The 27,194-nt window shown below is 39.2% G+C and overlaps 2 protein-coding genes and 1 long non-coding RNA gene across 4 annotated transcripts; all 3 read right to left on the reverse strand.

Annotated features, from left to right (window-relative positions):
- Positions 1-13,779: 13,779 nt before the first annotated feature.
- On the reverse strand, positions 13,780-15,939 carry LOC143453276 (5-oxoprolinase-like). 2 transcript variants are annotated; one of them, XM_076954550.1, is made up of 3 exons: positions 15,704-15,939; positions 15,282-15,391; positions 13,780-15,216 (listed from the first exon to the last, which is right to left on the reverse strand). In XM_076954550.1, exons 1-2 carry the CDS (start codon positions 15,908-15,910, stop codon positions 15,386-15,388), a joined length of 213 nt encoding a protein of 70 aa, XP_076810665.1. In that variant the 5' UTR covers positions 15,911-15,939; the 3' UTR covers positions 13,780-15,216; positions 15,282-15,385. The 2 variants fall into 2 exon arrangements, with proteins under 2 accessions (XP_076810665.1, XP_076810664.1); XM_076954549.1 differs by having other exon boundaries at positions 15,704-15,895.
- A 1,799-nt stretch (positions 15,940-17,738) lies between these two features.
- Positions 17,739-19,433, reverse strand: LOC143451840 (uncharacterized). The gene is made up of 3 exons (XM_076952586.1): positions 19,240-19,433; positions 18,190-18,403; positions 17,739-17,961 (listed from the first exon to the last, which is right to left on the reverse strand). The coding sequence occupies exons 2-3, from the start codon at positions 18,267-18,269 to the stop codon at positions 17,739-17,741; spliced, it is 303 nt and encodes a 100-aa protein (XP_076808701.1). The 5' UTR covers positions 18,270-18,403; positions 19,240-19,433.
- Positions 19,434-26,272: 6,839 nt separating this feature from the next.
- LOC143453363 (uncharacterized) lies at positions 26,273-26,940 on the reverse strand. Its single transcript, XR_013115160.1, has 3 exons — positions 26,646-26,940; positions 26,497-26,563; positions 26,273-26,428 (listed from the first exon to the last, which is right to left on the reverse strand). It is a non-coding gene; the product is annotated as an uncharacterized LOC143453363 (long non-coding RNA).
- Between the last annotated feature and the right edge of the window lie 254 nt (positions 26,941-27,194).

Consider the following 27,194-nt stretch of genomic DNA (forward strand, 5'->3'; position numbering starts at 1 on the left):
ACGAATTTGTAATTGTATTCTTCCGTTTTTCTCTTTTCTTGTACCGCAAACAATTCCAGTCCCGCAAATTTTACTTAGAACCAAAGCCACAAAGAGAGGGAAGGCTTTTCAGCGCGTTTGGTGATGTCACGATGTGACGGCATTGCATTTGAAACTGCAAGTTGTCAATCTTAATACGCAGAAACGAAAAAAAAGTCAACACTAGAAAAGCATTTTGTCATTTTTAAATGCAGCTTTAGATTAGAAAGTTGCTGTAGACAGTGTAGAGACTATCAGTATAGCGTTTTTCAAAATAAGGTCAAAAGTTTAACGTTTTCGGTCAAAATTTGCAAATTTTAAGGTCAAAATTTAAAATTTTTAGGTCAAAAAACTGGTTGCCCTAATAATTAGTAATTTGCCCTGCGTTTTTATTGGAGGCCAAAAACATTGAAGAAACAGCGCTAGTATGTAAATAGATGCAGAGACAATAGATGTTAACATATACGATTCAATCGATTTGTTTCACTAAGCAAATAAACAGGACAGATGATACACAATCAAATACGATAACAAACAACTATACTTTATGACTATTCTTGACAGCTAACTAGCTTGGAAATTAATCAGTCATTCTGCTAAATCTTAAACTTTTCTTGTTCATCACTTCGTAGGCCTTATGCTATTACCTTGTAATGCCACTAATGGTTCGAATTAAGACTCACTACTTTTTGTTAATATGTATTATGTTTGGTGATGGTAAATATAGCAGGTAGTATTGTCTACCAACAATAGAATGGCGTGCCGTTAATATCAAAGTCAATATTAATATCAAAGTCTGCCTCTTTGAATTTCTTGGCATGTGGCCTTGTTCAATTTATTCTCTATCGAATGACCTTGTCCATGAGTCCACAATCTTATCGAATTGCGTTGCTTAACCTAATAAAATGGATGAGTACAACAATCGACTAAGACAGGTTTTATGACAGCAAAAAAATGTGAGCCACAACAACAAAAATAGTTGATTGCTGCTTTGTTGCCAATTCTCGTATATTTATAGACTTCACTTCACGCACCACTTGCTACTTTTCAGTGTCTACTCTTAAGGGACCATAAGCACAGCAATAGATAAAATATAAATAAACAGGATTTAAATGTTTAACATATGACCAAAGACAAAGTCCCGCCATCAGTAAATGACATAAAATCTGTTCAAATTACCGGCATGGAATGTGCAACAACAAAGTTCAGACAGCCAATGCGAAACAGGTTATTCGCCTAAAATTAAAAGCCTGACAAAACACCTTCAGATGAAGAAGTCAGAAGACTTGCATTCAGCTTATCTTCAGCGTGTGGTTAGATGAAAGACTGGTCAACAAAAGGACTGGAAATGCAATAATATTTTTGTTTGCTTTTCATAATGACCGGTGCTTTTTTGGGGACAAATCTGTGAGTACCCGATTTAGTACGTTTGACCATAATTAATTATTCTACAAGTTCTTGAAAAATATCCTCCTCAATATCCCAAAGATATCACAGACTCCGGTTTATGAATAAATGTAGCAAAACCGCAAGGTGTGTTAACCTAACCCAACATTGTCCTATCTACCAACGTGTTCCCGATCAAATAGACCCAAACACACTTAAATATATTAGGTACCACACTCAGCATTATAAGATTTAGAATAGACAGAGCCATCAAGAAAAGTAAAAGCAGAAGATTCACATCTTAAGATATTTCCTTCAACTCTAGATGCTAAGAGCGTACTTGATAAAACCAAACTCTTATCTATAATATCGCAAACGTCTTTCCCCAACCTTTGCCATCCAGTATCACCTAAGAACTAAAATCGTTTAAAGTTTCATCCTTAAGAATATCAACTAATTTGCAAACGATAAAACGCTACATAGGCCTAGACCAGGGGTGGGCAACATACGGCCCGCGCGCCGGATCCGGCCCGCGACAGGATTTTGAGCGGCCCGCAGACAGTTTCCGGTCTTACATGATAATGTGGCCTGCGGCCACATTCTGCCGCAATCCCTGTATTGCGTCACTGAATAAGTTCAAGTTTGCCAACCTGAGAAAGATGGCCATGAATCTACTTGTTCTGTTCGGGTCTACATACATTTATGAGCAAACATTTTTGACCATTAACATTAATAAGACAAAGCTGCGTTCCAATATATTCAGCAATCCGGCCCGCCAAGTACTTCATTTTCTCATATCAGGCCCGCCGACCGAAGAAGTTGCCCGCCCCTGGCCTAGACCATACGTGTCAAACTCCCGGCCCGCTTTACAATAAAACTTGGCTCGCAATGTTCTTTTATACATTGAACTATTTCTGGCCCGCGTAACCCATTGTACAGTGTAACTTACTTGTTTCAAGCAAGAAACAAGATTAAAACAAATTGCATAATACAGCAGCACAACAGTTGTCCCATCATACGATAGAACAAATCGATTTATCCTAGCGCTTGTAATCTGGGCTGCTTTTTTCTTTATTGTTTGTTAATTCTTTAATACTTTTGCAAGGAGATGAATGAAACATAATGATGTAGGAGAAGAATAATCAAAAATAGCCCAGTCAAAAATCGTCATAAACATCAAAAATTTGGTGTTGTTTCGCTCCCTGTTCCGATTCATGTACTCGTGTCACGAAACGCTCCATCAAGTTTTATCCTTACGGCCCGCGGCGTTAAATAAGTTTCGAGTTTTGGCCCTTGGTGCGATTGAGTTTGACACGGGTCCCTGGCCTAGACCATAAGGGGATACGATATTACCAACCTGTCGCTTTATACAGACCTCCTTATATTAAATCTCTTTATTGATTACTGCAAAAAACAGAGAAGACGCAGCACTTAGTGATAACATCGGCCAACATACCAACGCTTGATAAAAGACAGTGAACCCTCAATCTGCCACCAAGGTCCCGAAAAAAATCCTGGCCCCTCGTAGCCTACACAACCTAATTTTATCTAATTGGCAAAAGGCCTTCAACAATTATTATAAATGGAATGATTTAAACACCTGAGGAAACCCAATAAATTATACCCCATTGTCAAAATCAGCTTCATGTTCATGCCTAACAGGTACCTGTTAGAAAAATTTTCGTTAGCCATAGATAATTTATCATGGGTCCAAGCAAACTGCGGCGCGAGCCGCATGCATGTTGTTTGTGGCTCTTCTTGTCGAACCGTAAAATTCCAAAAAATTGTAAAGGCTACCATGAGTACTGTTTATGAACGTTTCTGTCTATTATTTCTTTATTTAGGCCAGCATTTCGTTTATGACGTAACACTACATATAGAATTCGACATTGTTTTCAGGTATAGATTCTATACTCTAAGGCAGGCATGCACAACTCAAAACAGTACACGGGCCATTTTAGCGAAAAAATATTTTTCGTGGGCCGCGTGCTAACGTTGTTGTAACTAACGTGTAGCCTACTTTATATGATGTGACCGATTAACCGTTGAATAAGAGATATCGTTGAGAAGATGGGTACTGTCAAGAGACGGTTGCCTCTCGCACTACAGTATCTAGTTGTTTTTAACGCTTAGCGGTGGTAAAGCATCGGATTCGTTGATTATGTAACTGTAACCGTGGAGAAAATGCCTGAATGAGCGAAATCACGGAATATCTCGTGGGCCGCATGAAAAGCTTTCGCGGGCCGCATGCGGACCGCGGGCCATATGTTGTGCATGCCTGCTCTAAGGCAAAGGTTGTCAAAGTGTGCCTCGCCGACATGTTTTTTAAGGGTCTTCTAGCTAAAAAGTAATATCCCAAAATGACTACTAATAATAGCCTATAATAACCAAATTGACAATCATTACTGATTTTTCGGCTCGCTGGTGTTTATATTTTTCCGCAAGTGACTCTTTCATTGAACAAGTTTGCCCACCCCTGGTCTAGCCTATCTCGGCTAGGCCTATTCCTTATCGTCAGCAAATGACAGTACGAATAGTTTTGTTTACATAAAAGTTCAGCGTGCGACTGATTACCAAAATAAAAAATTACCCTATTCGCTATAGTCTGCATATCTTATAATATAATTGCGCCTAATAATACTTAATTTTACCCAAACCTACTTAAAAAACATGCAGCAATATTACACCGGAAAACATTGTTCGTTCAAAGCTATTTTTCACAGTTTCTTGTCAACCTAACTTAAGTGTTATAACAGAGTAACCTAAACTTTAAAACCTAAATACACCTTGTAATCTAAATCTAACTCCAGTTAAACCGAAAATAGCTAGGATCAACTTTTTGCATACCCCTTCTCTAACCTAACCGGTATAGGCTATGTTTAACAACAGCCTGCATAACCTATCCTATACTTTCAGTGAAAAACTCACACACATTATCCAGTTACTTGGCAAACCTTAAAAACATTGATCAAGCGCTTAAAGAGCTTTGCAGGAACAAAAACTAGTAAAATCTCGCCTACTGCTGAGAGAATCCTGTTTTGCAACATGCACTATCAAAACTATTTATACCAAACATCGGCATGGCTAATAAATCGCAAAATGGCGCAAGTTGAACAAGTGAAAGGGTAGTGTCCACACTACTTTCTGATTGGTTCGTTTTTGATGGCTCAATTTAGCATGACAGGTGAGCGCGAAAACTATAAAGATCTTATAAACAGTTTCTTAATTTAAACAATACCTTTCTATTAAAAGATTATTATATATTGTATTTATTTTTTGTTATAATGACATTAATTTAAACGTATGAATAGACTGATTGCCAAATTAACATCTTATTATTTAGGTTTTTAAAAGTTCAATAAATTACTGACTTCTAATTTTTCTAAAACGTTATTATCAAAACAGCAATTTCGTAACCGTAAATGTGTATACGTTTTGAATTTAAATGAAAGATATCTTTCATTGCTTTATAAAATAATAATACACTGTTTGCTTCTATTTCAGCTTTTAAAAACTACAAACTGCAGCATTTTTCGCACATGAAATTAGGCAAAGTTTTGAGAAAATTTATACAGAAATATTGAACTATACGATAACAAAATGCAACAAAAACTACAATTGTTATCACTATGAAGTAGATATAGTCAAATAAAAATGTTTTTGCATTTTCACAGACAAAAGCCATGTATGGCCCTTGTTTGGCATTTAATGATTTGGCCATTCCTCAGTAAGCCCACACATAAGCCATACATGCTACTTCGTAGCCATGTAAGGCCCATAGATAAAACCTACATAATTTTTGACTGGGGTCCAGATACGTTAACCCATACTCTCACTAGGTGCAAAATCGTTAATCTATGGGTTCCTTTTCAAATATCACACAAAAACTTTACAAGTCCAACATTACTAATTCAACCCACTGTTATAACTCAACAACAATATATTACTCGCTGATATTACCCACATGTTATTACTCAACCTATTGAAATAATAAATTTTGATGCTGTACAAAATCATGTTTGCCATGTTTGCTGTGAGACAATAGATAGAGAAATACGAAAAGTTTGGGAAGGAGCTGTATTTCGTGTTTGTTGATCTGGAGAAGGCCTTTGACCGTGTTCCCAGAGAAGTGATTTGGTGGGCTTTGAGGAAGAAAGGTGTGATGGAACCAGAAGTAAGAGCGGTGATGGAGATGTATAAGGAAGCTGAGACATCTGTGAAACTCGAAGGCGAAATGGTTTAAGGTAGAAGTGGGGGTCCACCAGGGTTCAGTGCAAAGCCCATTGCTTTTCGTAATTGTTATGGATGCTCTGACACATGATTTGGAAACAACAATGGAAGAGTTCTTGTATGCTGACGATTTAGTTCTCGTAGGAGATAGCTGGAAAGAGGTGGAGGAGAAGTTTGTTAGATGGAAAAGCGCACTGGAAAGCAAAGGTTTGAAGGTGAACATCAATAAAACCAAAGCGATGAGAATTGGTAGAAAATCGTCGAAGAGAGTAGCCAGTACTATTGATCCATGCGCAATTTGTGAGAAGAGAGTAGGGAAAAATTCCATTCAATACAGAAAGTGTGCAGAGGACTGCACTGTTTGTCAGTCTTAACTTATGATTAGGGCAACCAGTTTTTTGACCAAAAAATTTTAAATTTTGACTTTAAAATTTGCAAATTTTAACTTCATTTTGACCTAAAAAGTTTATATTTTGACCTCATTTTGAAAAACGCTATACTGATAGTCTCTACACTGTCTACAGCAACTTTCTAATCTAAAGCTGCATTTAAAAATGACAAAATGCTTTTCTAGTGTTGACTTTTTTTTCGTTTCTGCGTATTAAGATTGACAACTTGCAGTTTCAAATGCAATGCCGTCACATCGTGACGTCACCAAACGCGCTGAAAAGCCTTCCCTCTCTTTGTGTCTTTGGTTCTAAGTAAAATTTGCGGGACTGGAATTGTTTGCGGTACAAGAAAAGAGAAAAACGGAAGAATAATATTACAAAATGGTTAAAAGATTACAAGTTTAATAGATTTTGACCTAAAAAAAGACCTAACGAAACAATTTGACCGTATTTTGACCTAACGTAACATTTTGACTTTATCTGACCTAATAACTTCTATACCACACGTCGTACAAAGCTGAAATTTGTTTTGTGCTTGTTTCATAGCATTCTGAGCAGGTAAAAGAAATTGACCATATTGACTTTTGGTTGCCCTACTTATGATATTCGGACTTAATTTACCTGCCGAATTAATGATCTGACTCCGTGGTTGCGTGCGGTTAGAATTCTCTAACCTAACGTGTTACTAGCCGAAAGCTCTTACGATATTACAGATACAGTTTATCAGAAACGGTCCTTTATTGTAGGAACTGTACAGGTTCCGATTATTACACAATCACAAACTTAACATTTACTTAACATTAACATTAACATTACGTTCGTACGATTTTATATCTTTGTCTGCGCAGTTACTCGCGTATCAGCTCGAGTTTATAAAGCGGAGCGATGTGAACGGAAACACAATATACACAAATATTTCAGAAATCGCAAACGATAAAATAAGCGTTGGGCAATGGGGATTATTTACAGTTAAAACTCGGATGTTATGAAATCACCTGGTAACGTACTAAACGGCGCTTTCACATAAAGTTATTTAGAGAAAGTTTCCAAATATTAACCGACAATTGCAGTTTCATCAACAAACAACATTTCAATAAACAACTGGCGAATACTTTCCCACGAATGATATATTGGTATTAAAAGTGCCTCCCAGGCCACTACATTCCTCCCCCGCTACGGAAGGGAAAAAAATTGACAATTAAAAAGTAACATTCTGATTACAACAGTGAGCATGCAATAAGACGGAAAATCGGTAACGATACAAGCACAAGACAAATCGTCGCAGCAAAGATAAGGTTATTAGTTATTAGGCATGCACTAAGCAAAAGAGATATAATAAAAATGTCGGCCGACAACTACAAAGGGAAATGGCAAAAAGTTACATGTGTAACCAAAATTTTTAACTCCCCGCTTTAACGGCTAGTCAATTCGCCAGACTCTCTTATTTTTACGAGTCTTCCTTAAATAAAAACAAACGTCTTCTCTTTATTAAAACCAAGCGTAGACTAACTCAACTCCACCCAAAAACTTGTCCGCCGAGCAACCAACCAAACACAGAATTAATCTTGGCCACATAGCAAGAAAATAAGCGTGGGGCGTTAATTACCAAATAAGTCTACAGGGGTAGTGCGGTGACGCGGAACAAGAAACAAGCTAAAAAAAAACCTGCACGTGTAAATTGTAAAGAAGTGCGACAGTGCGAGAGATGTCATGAAAACCGACAAGCCTACGCAAGCACACACAAATGAAGCAACGAACAGCATCCACAGAAACGGCTGAAACACACATATTGGACCAAATTACTGTATAAAATAATGCAGCAGAAAAACAGTGCACGCACACACCAAGGTAAAAAATCCCTAACAGTTTACGGGGTAGTAAACATAAAGCAAACACTAAGTATAGTCATAAACAGCTTACACCGTAAACTAGCGTTTTACAAATCGGGTTTTCCAACATTAAAATGCAGTGCTCATAAAACAGGTGTAAAAAGTTATTCTCGTGACACATGCATAAGACATAACGGCACCGAAAAACAAGTTGATACACAAAATGAAACTCAAAGTGTGTGCGTGTCCGCGAACTCATCACGAGACGACTAAGCGGGCGGCGCGTCATCAGTAGATCCAGAAGGAGACGGTTGGTCACGAGAACGTCGAAGCAAAGGCGACGGTTGAGCTTGTTGTGGACGGGCATCTCGTTGGTTGCGCCCAGCGCGAATACGGGATACAAGAGATCTGGCATACTGTAAATGGTGCGGAGATGATCGGATAAACCCGATGGTATGGAAGAGGGCCCACATCATGGCAAGTAATTGCAGGATGAAGATAAGGGCTGAGAGAAATGGATTCGTAATCTGCGACAGTGCAAGCAGTAACGTTTGTTTTGCGGCGTACACGAATGTGTCTGTGACGTAGGAGCCGTTGATCATAGTTTCATCAGTTGTAGTAAGACCTGTTATGACATGTCGCATTTTCTCCTTAAGCAGGTTGGCTTCAGACATAGAGCTGAGCAGCGATTGAAGGTCAGTGAACGAGTTGGAGTCAGGTAGCTCGTTGAGAATCTTCTCGTAGTCGGGAGCATTGTAGTTGATGTGTATAGTCGACAATGGTAAGTTGAGTTGATGCACCTGCACATGTTCGTGCGATAAAGTATAGTTGTGATAAAGGACGGTGTGTCCCAGAACTCGGAAGACAAAACTTCTCGCTGGTCGATACGATTCCAGCAGATGTACTCCCGGTAGGACAATGTTGTCCGAAATGAGTTGGCCGTATTGACTTTGGCCGTTTTGATCGCGATATAGGATGTGAGGACGTTGACTGAATGCGTTTCTGTACGCAAGTGACGGTAAGACGGTACCGTTGATAGAGTGACATGTTGCTCTGGACATAAAATCTCCAAGGCTGGAACCCATGGTTTGATGTCCAAGAGTGGAAGACAGTATCTCAGTAGGGAAAATCTTCCCAACTGCTTTGTAGAGTGTGCCAATCAGCTTCGTGAGTTGACAATGTAGGAACTTGTTCTCTTCGTTGAAAGTAGTGAGAACTTCGGAAATGTAAGCGAAACATGTAAGCAGCAAACAAATGAACATGTTGTGTTTGTAATCAGAGAAACGTTTCGGTGGAATGATTTTGCGACCAGTCCGAAAAGTCCTGAATGTGGCAGAAGAGGTCGTCATCATCGTCGTCTTCGTCATTTCCGTCAGAAACTGAACTACTTTGAGCTGGAGCCATTGCTGTCGTTGTTGTTAAATCAACTTGTTTACAAGAATAAAGTTAGCAGTACCAGCTTCATTGAAACACGTCGGGTCAACGTCGGTGGTCATCAAAATGCAGAGGATAGCACTGTTTATCTTAACTTATGTTATTCGGACTTAATTTACCTGCCGAAGTAATGATCTGACTCCGTGGTTGCGTGTTAGAATTCTCTAACCTAACGTGTTACTAGCCGAAAGCTCTTACGATATTACAGATACAGTTTATCAGAAACGGTCCTTTATTGTAGGAACTGTACAGGTTCCGATTATTACACAATCACAAACTTAACATTCACCATTAACATTAACATTACGTTCGTACGATTTTATATCTTTGTCTGCGCAGTTACTCGCGTATCAGCTCGAGTTTATAAAGCGGAGCGATGTGAACGGAAACACAATATACACAAATATTTCAGAAATCACAAACGATAAAATAAGCGTTGGGCAATGGGGATTATTTATAGTTAAAACTCGGATGTTATGAAATCACCTGGTAACGTACTAAACGGCGCTTTCACATAAAGTTATTTAGAGAAAGTTTCCAAATATTAAGCGACAATTGCAGTTTCATCAACAAACAACATTTCAATAAACAACTGGCGAATACTTTCCCACGAATGATATATTGGTATTAAAAGTGCCTCCCAGACCACTACAAGTGCAAGTATTGGGTGCATAAGAGATGTTCAGGTATCAATGGAAGGCTGACGAGTGGAATGAATTACGAATGTGGCAGAAGTAAAGGTTGTATTAGTGATAAAGAAGAGGAGAAATATGTGAAATTGGGAAGTGATGAGATCGAGCTTGTTAAGGAGTTTCGTTATTTGGGGGATATGGGTGTATCGACACTTAAATCACGCGACACTTAATCACGCGACGCTTAATCACCGACACATAATCACTAGGACACTTAATCACGCGGACTACTCTCTAGCAACCTGAAAGGAAGGCATAAGTATATATAAAGCATGTGTACGAAGTGTGATGTGTTATGGAGCTGAATGCTGGGCGATGAAGAAGGCTAATATCAGGCGAATGCAGACGACAGAAAAGAGGATGATTCGAATGATGTGTGGTAAGACACTACGAGATGGGATTACCAATGATGTGATAAGAAGGTGGACATGTGTGGAAGATATTGAAGAACATCTGAGAGGACATCGTCTGAGATGGTTGGGAACTTGGGACACGTTGAGCGAATGAATGAAGAGAGCTTAATAAGATGAGTACAACATAAGATGTGGAAAGAGGAAGACCAAAGAAAACATGGGAAGAGACGGTGAAGGATGATATGAGAAGGAGAGGTTTGAAGATCGAGGATGCCATTGACAGGGGATAGTGGAGGCGTCGCTACAGACAACTGATTGACCCTGAATTTGTTTCGGGATAAAGACCAGGCCTGAACAACAGGCGAATGGAATATGATGATGCTGTACAAAATCTCGATCTACAACAGAAAGACATTATCACCTTCATGATCACCATCGCCAAACAACAGATTTGGAAACGTAGGAACAATATACACTTTCATGACAAAACCGTTAGTTTACACTCGCTTGTGTCATTAATTAATAAAGCATCGAAACATTGGCCCTTATAAGCATGACCTCGGTTCACTTCGTTCATATCTACAAACAATTAAACCCACTTAACAACCACCCAACTCTGCTGGACTCCTACCACTATCTCCACATGAGTTTCCTAATTCCATTCCGTTTTAAAGATCTATTCAAGTCTAATAACATTCTGTAAGCAACTTCCTACCATACATGATATTGTGCGCTCATAAATACTAATGCCCTTCTCATATTAGCGTCATCTCATTCTAACGTCTCTCTTCTCCGTTGTACATTGCATACTATGCATCTCATGCTCTCAGCAATACTTGGTGACAGACACACTAGCCAGGACAAACAGGATAGGAGTACTTGTACCACCTTTTCATATACGCTATTTTACCTTGCACGTATTTATTTCAACATAATACCCTGGCCTGCTACCACCCACATGTAATCATTTCTCTATCCGACGTGTTCGTTATTGTTTCACATCGTTTAAATGAATATCAATGAAATTCACAAATAAACCAGAGTTACCACATCTTTGTATCCCCCTTGTAATTATCCGACCCTTACTTCTTCCTGTCACCTTTTGTAATTTCTATCTTTATATTACTGTTGTGTGTATTTATTGCGCCTCTTGTGCGCTTCATAATCAAAATACGGAAAAAGTTTGCCTGAAATTCATCTCGGTTATGCACCTGCCGCGAAATACAGACCAGTACCCTGTCAACATGAAAATAAGGCACATAGACATAAGCTATTTTGTGTATCATACAGTAGAAAAACGGCCTGGTTCTATAAATTAAAAATATTTCGCCCATAACCAGAGAGTAGAAAAGTGGAAAACACAAGCACAAAGCCCATTGTAGTGCCGATTCACAAAAAAATATTTCCTCTGTAGATTTCATTGTTTAAACGCCAATTTATAACGATTAAGCAAACGCTTAAAGCTTCAGTGCACGCCTTCCACTGGAAAGTATGATTGTTATCGACGAGAACTAGAACCACAAAGCTGCAAATTTTGGTGTGATGATGTGCATTGACAAACTGAAGCGTGAATTCATTTTTTACTTATTATGAATTAGTGTTCAAGCAACGAGTTTTATTTAGCCTAGTTATTATAAATCAGCATGAAGATAAAAAAATTTCAGGCTGCCCGTTGATTAACCTCGTGCATGCAAGTACCATTATCCAGACTGCAGAGTAGGCTATGACAAGAACACACTCGAATTTTTTTTTTCCAAAATGGCATCGCACACCAGAACAAACCGGTGTTCCAAAAAAAAAAGGAGACACTAATTTTCGCTCCGATTTGTACTGCAAAATTAGTGTTTACAAGCGATGTCTCTAAAACAAAGATGGGAACCACTAACTTTTCCCACGATTTCTATCATAAAGGGCCGTACCTTGCTTATCACAAACATCGGGCAGCCTTGGGCTACAAGTCGCAGTGCACGCCAGCTCCTTCCTTGCACACCAGAATTTTGTCTCTGCACACATGAATTCTTGGTGAAAACTGCCATACTTTGCAGTTCAGGCCATACAGTACTTTCCACTCTGGTGTACGCCGTCACCAAACTTCTGATATACCTCTGTACGTATGCACGATCTTTCGTTTAAATTCGCAACACTTTTCAGTCAAGCGGTATAGGCATGCCTGTCCAACTGGAATGCAGAGCATGACCATTTTAAGCAAAATCTTGCGTGCGTTAAACAACCAAAAATGAAAAGAGCGATTGCACAAAAATCTTTGGATGCACTTGAAGTGCGCAACTACGTAGTAATATTAACAGTTTGACTAATTCAATCTCTCCATCAAATAACAATTGAGTGCACAGTAGGCCTGCTGTCCAAATCATTAAGTGCAAAATTATAGGTAACACCTGACGTGCGCCACTGTCACTGTAGCTCATCGAAAACAGTGTTGGGTGTGGCTGTGCCATACTCAGCTGTATCGCTTTCTCGTAACGTTATTCTAATTCAACTTGCTGCGTTAACCTCGGTCAGCTGGGACACATCAAACCCACAATTAGTCCTCAGCTGTTCGGTGCTGAGAAACAATCGCATTTTATAGTCCTGTTCAACAGCTTCGACTGTGGGTAATCCCTGAAAACGGAACTGAAATTGGATCTCCATCGATCAACAAACGCGTGAGAAAGTAGGGGAATCCCACAAGTTTGGCTTCAACTTGGCGCAACAAGGTAATACTAAACTGTTACGTAATTTTTATAAGTTAATGAATTGCAGCGTAAAAGAATTTATGAAGGAGAATTCAAGCATTAAAATGATTAACATAGCAGCCCATTTCCACAAGTCTATGGATACCAAGAATTTTGTTCCAAATCCTTTTCTACCTGTAATGGTTGTTAAAGTTAAAAGGAGAAACGACGACATCAACATTATTGTTTGTATGAATTGTATTGGCTTTTGCAGCGAACCTGTTAACGTACAAAAACAGGGGTTACGTTGCCATTACAATGACAATACAACAACATAAAACATAACCTATGATGAAATACTTAGCTTCAGCGTAACAACGAGTAAGTCTTAAAACCAAAATAAAATTTTCTTGTAAGTTGTTTTCAAACAAGCTGCTGAATTGCAAATTTTATTTTTCTTGCTTCTCGATGACGCGTTAGTTGCAGTGGTCCGGCACCAATGCTGTGGTGTTGAATGATAATGTCGCCTCACCGTCACCGACAAATCACGTCACTAGCGTGCTGACCTGGACCAGACATGCATCACTGCTCAAAGAAGAAGGTCGGTTGTCGCTGTACACGCATACTATGCATACATGGAATACTTGTGCGCATGCGCAACATGTTCCAGCTGTTCTCTGGACTTCCGCTTTGCTTTAAAAACTTTCAGGTTGTCGTCGTGTTTCAGATTCATGTTTATCGTTGCTGATTGGAGAGTTTTATGAAGTGTACGATACTTTGACCAATTTGATCGATTTATTCTCGCTAACATAAGCAAAAATTTATGATTCAACACAGCTTTTATTACGTAATAATAGGTAATGTTAAAACGTATTTTTATCAAAGAAACTTACTGTTTGCTTTGTGTTGAATAATAATTATTACGAAAACCACAGAAACCAACCATTATTTTGCTTCGTGTGCAAGCGATTACTTCACACCAGCACAGCAAATGATATAAAATGTTCACATAAAAGCTTGAAATAATTGTAGCGCACTAGCGCCAACATGCGATACAAAAGGTTGACTAGATCGATTATTATTGTAACTCGATAAGGTGCAGGGAAGGTCAAATGAGGTCATAAAATTACTTGATTGTGTGGTCACAGGAGTAGGTGTGAGCCGTGACCTTGGGTAGTAGCAAACTTGCCATGAAACATGTTTTTATCTTGTGGACCGCGTATTATTTATCTGCATCTGCTGTAAGTTAGCTGCGTCTGTTTAAAAAAAGGATTCTGAGAAAAGATGCTGCCTCGAAACTTTCCTGCGTCGTTTCCCGCATCAAGCTTGTATGTGGAGTAAGGACGAGATTGCGATCTCTCCAATGCTAGGCTGCGAGGTCACTCACAAGTAGTCGAGGAGCTTCAACAACACGCATCAGGTCGCATGGAGCTGGATTTTGTGTCTGGCTGGTGTTGGAATAAGCTGCATTTCGCTTTCAGTGAATTATCTCGCAAAATTGTTTCAAAATTAAAACTTGTAGAAGCAGTGCTGGGGCTGATGCACGTGACAAGGTTTGAAAGGGCGACAGCAAATAATACGACCAGATGTCATTTGAAACTACACCGCGGTTATTTTGCGAGTGACGCAAAAAATATTTTCTAAGAGTGCATCAGAACACGGCTTAAAAATATAAAGTTTTGACAAAATTCAGTAACTTTAAAAAATCAAAACAATAGCTTAATAGTCAGTGCCTAGGAGAAGCTGGAAGTTCTTGAGGACGACCGCATATCTGGATATCGGGGTCGAGTAGGAACCAATTGTGTGAATGTGGACGTGGATAGGGTATTTGGAGAATTCACTTGGGTATTTGGAGGTGGATAGGGGCGAGGCAGCCCTGGTTAAGCGGGACGTCGTAGCCCACCATGCACCTGAGGGAGAAGATGATGGCAGACTTGGTGATCGCTTTCGGCGCGTTCAAGTTGTTTATCACCATGGGGGATATCCCTTCGAAATCGAATGTCGCGCTGCTCTCCTGCGAGTCGATCCCCACGCGGGGGTTGATCATTGATCCGTCGTCCATCTTGTCCGACGCGTGGAGTACGCCGTCCGTTGTCATGGAGACGTCGCGTAGCAGATTTCTAATCGGGACCTCGGCGTGGTGTGTGTGCCATGTAAGCTTGGAGCACTTCCAACCCGGAACTCGATATAAGCTCCTGGACCAGGTGGAAACCCTAAACAGAAAGCTTCGTTGGAATAACTGTGATTGATACAGTTGTGACGTCACAAAGACACTTACCTTCTGGTTAGCAGCAACTAGCGACCTCAAGTCGGCCAGGTTGCCATGGAGATTGCGGGTCCCGCTGCAACGAGGAAAATCCCCGGGGAGCATGAGAATCGCAGTTACTTCTGTGAGGTCACAAGTAAAAACAAGTTCAACAGTGTTTAAAGATAATTCTGACTTATTAGAAAACCAGAAACCAATTCATCGTTTCACTAAACGACTACCATGAAACTTTTCAGCATCATATGATATGATAAAGCAGTCATTCACAACATTATCACAATCACAACCCATCATAAATCAATCTTCGCATAATGTTTCAGTAGTGGTTGGTTAACACAAACACCATTGTTAAACAACAACAATGAAATGTTTCAAACATCATATGATAAACTTTGTGATTAGATCTATAACATTTATCACATGGTCATACTCACGGGGAGATCAGGAAGATGAACTCCTCCAGCGCTAGGATGGTTGGAGAGGATGCAATCTCCCTCATTGATCTCTATCGCTCTCATCTGGTACTGCACCGCATCCTGCATGGCCCCTAGGTGGCCTGAGATGTGAGGAGCGTTGGAAACAAGACCACCATCAGGTCCGAAAAGAGCGCAGGAGAAGTCAAGTCGTTCCTGTCGATTCATGTAATGTTACACAAAAAATATTGAGTGTTTTCACGACACACAATGACAATAATAGAACTACACCTACTCTGTTATCAAGAACATATTTACACAAGCAAGTCTTGCAATATACACAAGACTATACAGGACTTTCAACGACTGAACCACAGATAAAATGTCAAGGGCTGAGAAATCTTGGTGCAATAAATTCGCAGAAATTAGACCAAACTAGTAAAAGCAGTTTTGGACGATTATCTAGACCAGTGATGCACACAGCAGTCTCCAGCTTAAGTACGCAACTTAAATCTGGTCGGTTTGTGCGTAGTTTGCAATGTTTTTGTTATTTCTTCCCTTGAAGTGTGCACAGTGACAGAACTGTACATCACAATCAACCCTTTTAAGCCGTAACAATTACGCAAGTGTAATTTCGTCTGTTGGGTTTACTGTTACGACAACAAATGCAAGAAGCTTGGTCCTTGAGGTGAACTTTTTAATTTGGATCAGTAAAGTAGTCCAAAGCTTCAAACTTGTAATCGCAAACAGATTAATTATTAATGTACCAGGTCGTGGATTAAAATCTGCATGCACTTTATACAACGCCTGCACGAGATGGGTGCAGTAGTGAGCTAGCCTGCAGTAAAATTGTACAAGTTTTTGCAGATGAAATGATTGTGTTAGGTGGTGAGTATAATTGCACAGTAGCTTACTCCTAGTAATTCTGTAACTTTTAACTGCGCATGATGTCAGGCAAAGGCAAGCATTTAAGTGAATCTCAGAGATTAGAAGTTATCACAGGGTTGGGGGAGCCAGCTCCTCCAAGTAAGTAAAGTTTTGCTCGGAAGGACGAAGTGAGTGAAGACATTATTCCAAAGGTTTAGAAGAATCATCAAGAAGTTATTCGAAAATGATATCCTTTGAAGTCTGAAGAGACCAAAACAAAACAATTTCGAGAATCTGTTGGTCAATTTTCTGAACTGGAGGATATGTTGTATGTTTGGATTGAAAGCAAGCGTCGCACAAGCCTTCCACTTCCGCCCTCATTGGCCGTTTTTAAAGCAATACAAATCGCCGAACAGCTATTGATATCAGAGGATGACTTGAAAGCTTCATGGCAGTGGCCGATTCCAATCACGTCATGGATAGCAGAAAATTCTTCTCCACGGTGAGAAGAACCCGAGAATGTTTATAACATGGAGCAAACTGGGTTATTTTTTCTGCTCTTGCTCATGCCATCTGAAGATGTCAGCACTATCCGAGGAAAAAGAAAGCTAAAGAACGAGTGTCACTGGTTGTTTGCGCAAATGCCACAGGAACGCATAAAGTTCCTTGTACATTGATTGGGAAACCAAAATTTCCGGCTTGTGTCAAGAATCGAGAATGGCCTCTAAAGTAGTAAGTCAGGGTAAAGCATGGATGGATGTTGACAAGTGTTGGAAATGGTTCAATAAAGTTTTTGATCCTTAAGTAAAGAAGAGAACAGGACGCCGGGTTCTCCTGTAGATGGACACTGGCCCTGGTCATTCTTCTGCTTTTGAGAGAAACAACGTCAAGGTGGCATTTTCCCTTCCAACTGCACTAGCTGGAAGCAACCATGCGATATGGGTATAATTGCAGCACTAAAGAAAAGTTGAGATATTTGTATGTTAAAGATGTTCTTAGCCTTTATGAGCTAAAAGAGACTTTGAAGTTACGCAAACAAGAGCAAGCAAAAAGGTTACCCAGAGGGGCAGCGGGTGTTGCCTATGGCAACCATCATCTGCTAGATGCAGCGAATTACGTCAACTATGCATGGGATGCGATATCAGAATCAGCGATAGAAAACTTGTTTAAAAGGGCTGAATTATTTCCATTAGAAGGTGGCATTGTTGATGGATGAAATCTGATATGATCTTATGTCCAGGATACGAGAACTAGATATGAAAAAACTGTTTAATTTTTCGACATGTGGTGGCTTACCACTTGATGTCACTAGAGCATGATCTTCAATCCCAGAAAGTTCGATACCTCCAACTCTGCCACCATCGTTGATGATGTCACGTCCTGGACTGGCAAAAACAAATCCTTTCTTGTATCTGCAGATGGGTGAATGAGTTTGATGTTAGTGAACTAAATAATATTGTTTGAATAATCTAAAAATTTGAATGCTAAGTTTTAATAAAACGACAATGTAGCTGTTGCATAGTAATTGGTTGTGAACATTCTACAAATATCATTCGACAACAACTTATACATGGATGAGGTTCTTTGCAACTAAATGTGGAAAATACTTCAACTGCACCAGTGTTGACCTTAGAACCCACCTGGCTTGGAAAGTCGGCAAAAAGTCACCAAACTTTGATGCGACAAAATCTAAGTTTTTCACCGTGGAAGGCTGACACATGAGGGCGCAGTCGGTCCGCTCATACCTCGGATTCAAATAAAGATCGGTTTTGATGTTTTCAGGGGAAACCCTGATCTGATAATGCTTGCACACATTCGGCTACACAATGGTGACATCTAGTGTAGGTATGGTCTCTGTGATAGAAATGCAACGAAATTGTTCTCAAAAGATTTATATCAAACAAATCAGAAAAGAACAAATTATTAGGTCATTGCAATCATCCAATTTACCAATACGAGATTACCAATTAACATATGTATATTGAGATGTTTATATGACATTTTATTATCCAACCATTACAGCGAGATGATGATTTAAACTGTGATAATACACTGTGATGTAACAAATTGGTAATAATGAAGTAAAATAACTGTCGCAAACTGTTAATTAAAAAAAAGTCACCCAAATGAATTAAATAAGTAAAAATATTCGGAAAAGACGTAACTATTTAATCTTGTTTAAATAAGAGACAGCCTTTGTTGTAGAGAGAAGAGATTGTCAAGTTGCCTGAGCTACCGCAAAACTAGCACTAAATACACATGGACCACGAACGGAATGGCAAATTTTTCGTGGCAATTCGCCGTGAAAAATATCGGCTTCGTGTGCTCAGGGATGAAAACCTGGTGTGTGGTTGGAAATAATGAAGCCATGCTACATAATGTTGTCTGATATAATCAGGTAATTTCATATGATATGATACCAACTAAACAAATGATTGTTGGTAACCACATAAATTACCACATCGGCAATTAAATTGCCAAATAACCACATAGCTGGTAAATTAGATAACCACATAATGGTGGTGGTCCCAGCATAAATCGCAAACTTCTGATAATGTTTTAGTAGCGGTTGGTTAACATAAACACCGTTGTGAAACAACCATGAAATTTTTGAACATCGTATGGCAAACTTTATGTTCAGATCTATAACATTTATCACATCACCAAGCAAATCACATGATCATACTCACGAGATTGATCAGGAAGATGAACTCCTCCAGTACATGGATGGTTGGAGAGGATGCAATATCCTTCATTGATATCTATCGCCCTCATCTGGTACTGCACACCATCCTGCATGGCCCCTAGGTGGCCTAGGATGTGAGAAGCGTTGGAAACAAGACCACCATCATGTCCGAAAAGAGCGCACGAGAAGTCAAGTCGTTCCTGTCGATTCATGTAATGTTACACAAAGAATATTGAGTGTTTTCACGACACAGAATGATCATAATAGAATTACACATACTCAGCTATCAACAACGTATTTACACAAGCAAGTCTTGCAATATACAAAGACTAGACAGGACTTTCAACGACTGAACCACAGATAAAATGTCAAGGGCTGAGAAATCTTGGTGCAATAAATTCGCAGAAATTAGAACAAACAAGTAAAAGCACTGTTGGACGATTATCTAGACCAGTAATATAATATAACAAACATGTATAAATATGACTAGTTCAAGCCAGACCTTAATGTTAGTGGATATCGCTGTCCGTTGTAGAATCCTACCCATCTGTTCTGCAATGCTCATGAACCTTTGATGTCAAAGATCAGAGGTTATAATATAGTGATGGGGTCAGTGATCCCAGTATAGCACATAACCCATAAAAGTTAATTGGGAATGACAAAAAACCCAACCACGCCAGTTACAGCTACCCCAATAATAATTGTATGCATTTGGTATTCAATTTCCCAGTTATTGTCTTTTGGGTAAATTGTCAGTCATAAAAATCGCTTCGAGAAATTCAGTCCATCAAATAACACTTAACAATAACAAATACCACCTATTTAAAATAACGGAGAATGACAAAGAACCCAACCACACCTTACAACTACCACAATGCTTCCAAAATACCAAAACTACCACAACTACCAACTTGCTTCCAAAATCTGTATCTACGAAATAACACTGACCTGTGTGAAAATATAGAGAGTTGGATGGCGTCCAATTCCTTGCCAATATGCTTCGGCTTTCCCTTCCCTATCATGATGGTGACGTCACCTGAATAAGCGAATTTTCACAAAATTACAATTTCTAATCGCGGCAAGCTACAATGATGTTGTCAGTCTATCATGTAACAAAAAGACAACCCTCAACACAATCTAAAGTGATGTTACCATGATGTCATAATGCAATACATAGTCATACGCAACCATGATGTCATACCGCAATACCTTTCTTAGTCATCTTTCCCTTGCAGTCAGGTTCCACCAAGATTGTGCTGATTTTGTGGATGATAATCGCTGGACCGTGAACCACCTGACAGATCCTCTATGAAAGTCACAAAGTCACAATATTTTACATTTGGTAAAGATAAAATATCTCAAAAAGATCGAAAGGAAACAAGATACTCAATTCTATAATATACAGTCGAAATCGGTTAATCGCATATCGGTTAAAGGCATAAATCGCTTAATAGCATTGCATAATCCCAAACCATTCCCATTCACTTGTGAAGAAAATTCAATGGTTAATCGCATAAATCGGTTAATCGAATAGGTTTTCTTGATTGATTTGTAGACTTGTATCACTTAACCGCATATTTCCTTTGATGAAGTGTAAAGTCGCTGAAGATTATCCTCACCAATAAACAAAAATCATTGTCAGATCTCTCGCAAGGCTATAGAGACAGTAGCACGTAAATGATTTGAACAATAAAGTAAAACTTCACGAAAAAAAGCCTTCTCTACAGTGATTATGAACCACAAAACTACGTTTCATTTAAGGATTGTTACGGATCGTTACATCACAATAGAACAACAAGACTAATTTTTATTTAAGCATTGTTACGTCGCAAAGCGCAAACCACTGCAAAAACGTAGAATACCTGTACTGTACTGTAGCCTACGTATACGATATAAAATGCCAGGAAATAGTAAGCCAGCAAAGCGAAAAGATTTATGTCTGTCCGATAGAATCCTTGTTATTGAAAAATTTTTTGTGTCGAAATCGAAAAGAAGGAAGCTCACTTGTTGCGTCATAATGCATTGTGTCATTCCAAAAATCGGCGAGGAGCAAGAATGCGTGCGCCGGTGTTTAAAAGAGAATAACGGAGAAAATGTAGGAACACATACACCGATTAATCGCATAAAAAAGCTTGGAAAATTGACTATGCGATTAACTGATTTCGACTGTATACACAAAAATATAACAAAGCATGTAGAGTCCAAACAACACATACTAGCACATATCGGCACATTGAAATAAAAACAAACTTTGTTCTGTTGTTGACATTAACAGGAAAATTTGTGCCATTGTTGAAATTTTGTCTTAATTTAAGATTTCAAAATAAAATACCTGTGGCGCTTGTATGGTGACACCAGCTGTAGTAGACTTGAACACATGCTCATATTCCCCGTCGTATCGACTTAGATCTGTTGATGTTCCTGTGTAAATAGTGTCATAAATTTCACGATGACAACACAAGGACATAACTTACGTAATCTTATTAATATTTACCTAGCTTGCGCATGCATGCAACATACATGCTCATACTGATACTGGATATCCTAGCGGCACCATACCTCCCATGTTGCACCCAATGCTGGGTTGGTCTTCAAATGATGTCATAGTGTACCCCACTACGCCACCTGCTGGGCCGGATAATATTGCTCTATTTCCATCGAACCTGAGCATTGAGGAGTGTGAGATGTTGTATTTTATATCAGAAGACGTAAACATTTGATGAATCTTTTCCAACTCAAGGGCTGTTTGAGTGTTGAGTTTTTACAGGCGGACCAGATCATAGGCACAAACGATGTCATAATTAGTTGGAGCTGTTACTTGCTCCTATATCTACGTTCCTCCGTGACCCGACACCTTATCGAAAGACACTTTATCGAACGACACTTAATCGAACGACACTTTATCGAAAGACACTTAATCGAACGACACCTGATCGAAACGACACCTGATCGAAACGACAGTTGATCGAAAGACACTTTATCGAACCGAAAGTTGATCAAACGACACTTTATCGAACCGACAGTTAATCAAAACGACAGTTGATCGAACGACACTTTATCGAACCGACAGTTCAAGCAAGATTTTTGCGTGTTTCTCAAACATTGAAACAATGGGTCATTGTGATGTTCAGCTATCTGTCCATGTTTGTTTGATAAAGTTAGATTTTGTAATTTTTGAGATATTGTGATATTTATATAATTTTGCTCTCTCTCCGCATTGAAACGTATTACTCATTTACGCACCAATAACTTGACTAACTATTCTTTTTCGTTCTCTTTTCACAGCGGGGGCGCGGCGTAACAAGAAGAATTTATAGAAATGTGTCACTTTTAGAAATACCTAATTTACACTAAATTCACTTTCTTTAGTTTTACAATTATGATGTATACAGGAAGCCAGATGATGTTTCTACTAACCTGTAATAATCTCATCGTCTACGACGCATAGGTTTCTAGTAATTAACGATTGCAAATGTGTGTGCGGGGTTGGCCACACCTAGTTTTTTTAGTAAACTCGCGAGCCTGGTTAGGATAGGGTTAAAAGATCCACAATTTATTGAAACAACTGACGATATGCACTGTTAAAAGAACGACAATTTATTAAAAGAACTGACAACATGCACTGTTAAAAGCACGACAACTGACGAAGTGCACATTTCAATCGCATTCATTTAATCACAAGTTGTGTGCAATTGCTCGAAGATAACTTTTTATGTCCATATTTGTTGAGTCATAATTTTCAACTATGCTCCTCAGACGTTGGTTGACAGCGTCGTAGCGCTTCTTCCGTGGTGGGCCATCGATTCCAGCACTCAATTGTTCAATTAACAATTCGTTGGAACCTTGTTCCTGCTTAATTTTTTTGACGAGTCTGCGAAGCGTCGGATGGGATATTGAGACACGCTTGCTGAACGCATTGTGCCATCCTTCAATGCTATTATTCGTTCGTGGAAGGTCATCTTGAACCCGGTGGAAGACATTCCAACATCGGATAGGAAATAGAGGTTGACGACGATTCCTGCGACACAATCGTCCAATCCAAGTATTTTCAAAATAGTCAATGTATTCAGACAAGTGCTGCTCATCGTCGTCACTGAACGTGGCCAGGAAGTCCTCGAACCGTTGTACAACGTCTTCAGGCGGAACGAATGCCAGTGCCTGGAAGCATTTTATGCGAAGGGCGTGCTCTGCATCTTCATTGAACCACCGCTGCAGAGAGAGAGCCTGAATTTTCCGGAAGCTACATTGGCCAAAATGGAAAAGGCAGCCGAGAATTTCTGCCCGAGGGAAGCTGGAAGAAAGAGCATTATATGCTGCCATTTCAAAGTCTATTGTTACGGTTTCTGGGGCTATTCCTGGTCGCTGTTGTTCCAATAAACCAAAGATGCGATTGTACACAGCTTCAGATTTGTTCTCGGTAACGGTGTATACGAGTGGCACCGTGCGATTTTCATCGACCAGCGCGTGTATCGTGTACAGCTGGTATCCAAGTGGGGCAACATCGAATGTACCGTCACAAAACCAATTAGCGCATTTGTTCAGTATATCCAGATTCTTTTGAGACGCAAACATATAGAATTCGTTCTCATCGTCTTCCTCGATAACGAAGGCTTCTCCCCTCGGTGTCACGCGGAGTTCATCCATCAAGCCGATTCCTTCTGGACATACGCGCTTTCGCTGTATCATCCGCTTTAATGATGTTGCTTTAGGGAGAGCACCAGCGGTGGCTAAGGATATATCCTGCGTTTCCCTCTGAATAATGTTTGAGGTACGTTCATCTGAATTGATTGCTCGATCTCGCATGCTGGCTTGTGCTCTTGCAACTATAACACGTGCAGGGTTTGGTGGATGACTGTGTTCAGATGGTGCTCTCTTGAGGCTGTCGTCCTCGGCTGTGGATAGACGGCTTTTGCATTTGAGGTAGTCCTCACATCTCCAGTAAGTTACGCCATTTGTTGTTTTGTCACGAACGTACAAGAAACCGTCCAAGGCCAACTTTCGTTTGCCTTTATCACTTAAAATGAATTCCATTTCGATATGTATACAATCGTTATTAACGTGGAAAAAATTACAAGAATTCTTAAGATGTCTAAAATCAAATAGTGTGGAAATGTAAGTATACACAATATGATCAAATAATGTAATTATAATAGTCATATAACTCATAAATAGGGCAACCAGTTTTTTGACCCAAAAATTTTTAACTTTGACCTTAAAATTTGCAAAGTTTGACCTTTATTTTGCAACTTGCCTCATTGACAACTTGATGCCTCATTAATTACCTGATGCCTCATTAATACTATAATTCACACTCACTTCAGTATATTACACCACATTGCTGCAATCTCAATCGTACCAATCACAAAAAGAGCAAAATATTTGTGTTCACACTTCAACAACACAGCATTAAAGTGACACTTGATGCTGCTTGCTTTGTGAAAGTTTTTCAACATCTGGTGGCAAGTCATATGAAGCAAGAGCCAGAACATTTTCTAAATAGGCGTCGGAAATGCGTGATCTTAGCTTGCTTTTCGTGAATTTCATTGTTGAAAACATTTGTTCACATGTGTACGTGCTACCAAGCATCGAAGCCATTTATTTTGCGCTGTCGGTCAAGCTGGGATAAAGACCACTTTCAAGAAGCTACTTTGTGTAAAAGTCAGACAGCGACATGCCCCTTGCTATTAAATTTTGCCTTCAATTCCTTACTCTTTGTATCTATAATGACTAGTCTAGTCTACTGTACAGACAATCTCGTACTTAGTAATTCTCGTGCGTATTCTTGTGATATCTTATTAATATGTGGGCGGGCCGGCCGCCATGCGAAATCGAACACTTTATGATACAAATATAAAATATAGATATAAAATATAAATCGTCAACTTTATGATATATACATCACAATTCATTAATGCACACCATTACAAAGACCGCACATCACAATGGCTCATTGTTTCAATGTTTGAGAAACACGCAAAAATCTTGCTTGAACTGTCGGTTCGATAAAGTGTCGTTCGATCAACTGTCGGTTTGATCAAATGTCGGTTCGATAAAGTGTCGTTCGATCAGCTGTCGTTTCGATAAAGTGTCGTTCGATCAACTGTCGGCTCGATTAGCTGTCGTTTGATAAAGTGTCTTTCGATCAGCTGTCGTTTCGATCAGGTGTCGTTCGATAAAGTGTCTTTCGATAAGGTGTCGTAGTACCAAGCTGCGCGCGTGCGCACTGCTGACATGGTTTTCGCGCACAGAAAATCTGTGCTGCGCACAAGAAAAGAATTCTACCTGAAGTGAAAACAAAATAAACGCAAAATAATGGCCACAGTGCGCACGTGGCACGTCTGATGTTGCTCACAGTGGTCCAAGGACCGCTCAGGGAGTTAGTATGTTTGCTCAGACTCGTGAAGAATTAGAGGGAACATTGCTGCTTGCTAACCTGGTTGTCATAAGCACGGAGTGTAAGCAAAGACGCAGTTTCTTTCCACATCTCAGGAACGCATAACAGCGACTGCTTTCATAAATTTCCAGCCGAACAACTCGTAGCGAAAGTTGCAGCAAGAAGCTAATCCCCTGATATAACTCTGTGTGTTTGATGTCTTGCCACAACTACACGCCGCATTGTTATTATTATTACTGCTGTTATTTGTCTGCTTCAAGTTGATATAAATTTTGGTAGCTTATATTTCTGTTAATCATTGGTTACATGGTAGAGGCAGCATTCGAAGCGGATGCTTTAGCCTACAAGCCATAGCACCAGTCGCATTAGATTTGAGCAGATATAGACAATTTAGAACTGAACCCTACAAAGCAATTAGCGATGATAAAAACTTACATATAACGCTTGGGCAGAAATGTGATGCTAAAAATATTGACACAAAACCAATTTCTGTCTTACAACAAATTTTATTTCCACAAAACTCACTCTGGATACTTCAAATCACAAAAAATCAGCAAATCTAAAATATTACAGCAAATTCACCATAATAAAGTGAATATTTATTTGAATGAACATGTCTAACAATTATAATTATGACATCACTATTAGTTTATGAACAAATATAAATCAATTTCATCAATGAATTAGTAAATCTGTTGATGGCGCATCTGGTTGAGCAATCGCTCGATGTCGCGGTTCGAATCCCGGCCACGACGTAATTGCTTTTATAAAAGTTGTTCGATGTGTGGAAGGAATTTTTCTAAAAATTGAGTAAATAATGTATTTCTGTTTAAAAATGAAACCTGTTTAAAAATGAAACCTACTTACCATTATTACGTCAGCAGTAATTGCGCGGAGTGAGATAGACGCCAACACCAACATAAACTCGCAACCGCTATAAATTAAAAAATTTGTTAAAAATTAAATTTCTGTGCAAAGTTCAAGTTGACACAAACATGACAAGATATAAAGAATACCGAGCCATGAAGCTGGTCAAGGGCGAGTTGAATTTCTTGTTTCTCGCTCGAATTTGCGTCTCTTCCACCTTCGAAGCAACCAACCATCCACAGATATTCTTCAATTTTAGCGAAAAATTCTGGTCCTGGAATGTCTTTGATTATGTTGCCAAAGATGCTCAACTTTTTTACCTGCAGATGAAATGTTTGTAAACTACAACCTGGTGTATTGATGAAGCTAATATATTACTACATACAAGTTAATATTACCATTAATTGGTTAATAACTAACCAGCACCACGTGGTCAGATTTAGGCCTAGCCTACTGGTCCAACGCAAATTCTTGGTTTTTGAATTAAATAGAAATAATTTTGAGCGATCAATTAAAACAAGTATCGAGTATTAGTTGAAGAAACAAATCCTGATAATAAGTTTGCAAAAATATTTTCAGTTTTAAATAAAATGAAACTTTTCAGTTGACCCAAAAATTAACCGGTACATGCCAGGCTAAAACTGATCCAACAAAATTTTGTCATTTTTTTATTAAAATGAAGGAATTTTAAGCGACCA

Source organism: Clavelina lepadiformis, chromosome 4 (genome assembly GCF_947623445.1).
Source record: "Clavelina lepadiformis chromosome 4, kaClaLepa1.1, whole genome shotgun sequence".
Classification (NCBI taxonomy): domain Eukaryota; kingdom Metazoa; phylum Chordata; class Ascidiacea; order Aplousobranchia; family Clavelinidae; genus Clavelina; species Clavelina lepadiformis.

Bases quoted from the DNA above. Each gene is read 5' to 3' on its own strand.
- LOC143453276 (XM_076954549.1), bottom strand. From the start codon at position 15,101: ATGACAACGGACGGCGTACTCCACGCGTCGGACAAGATGGACGACGGA.
- LOC143451840 (XM_076952586.1), bottom strand. From the start codon at position 18,269: ATGTGTCAGCCTTCCACGGTGAAAAACTTAGATTTTGTCGCATCAAAG. The intron at 17,962-18,189 runs GTGGGTTCTAAG...ACCCATCTGCAG, and splicing joins TTGCCGACTTTCCAAGCCAG to ATACAAGAAAGGATTTGTTT.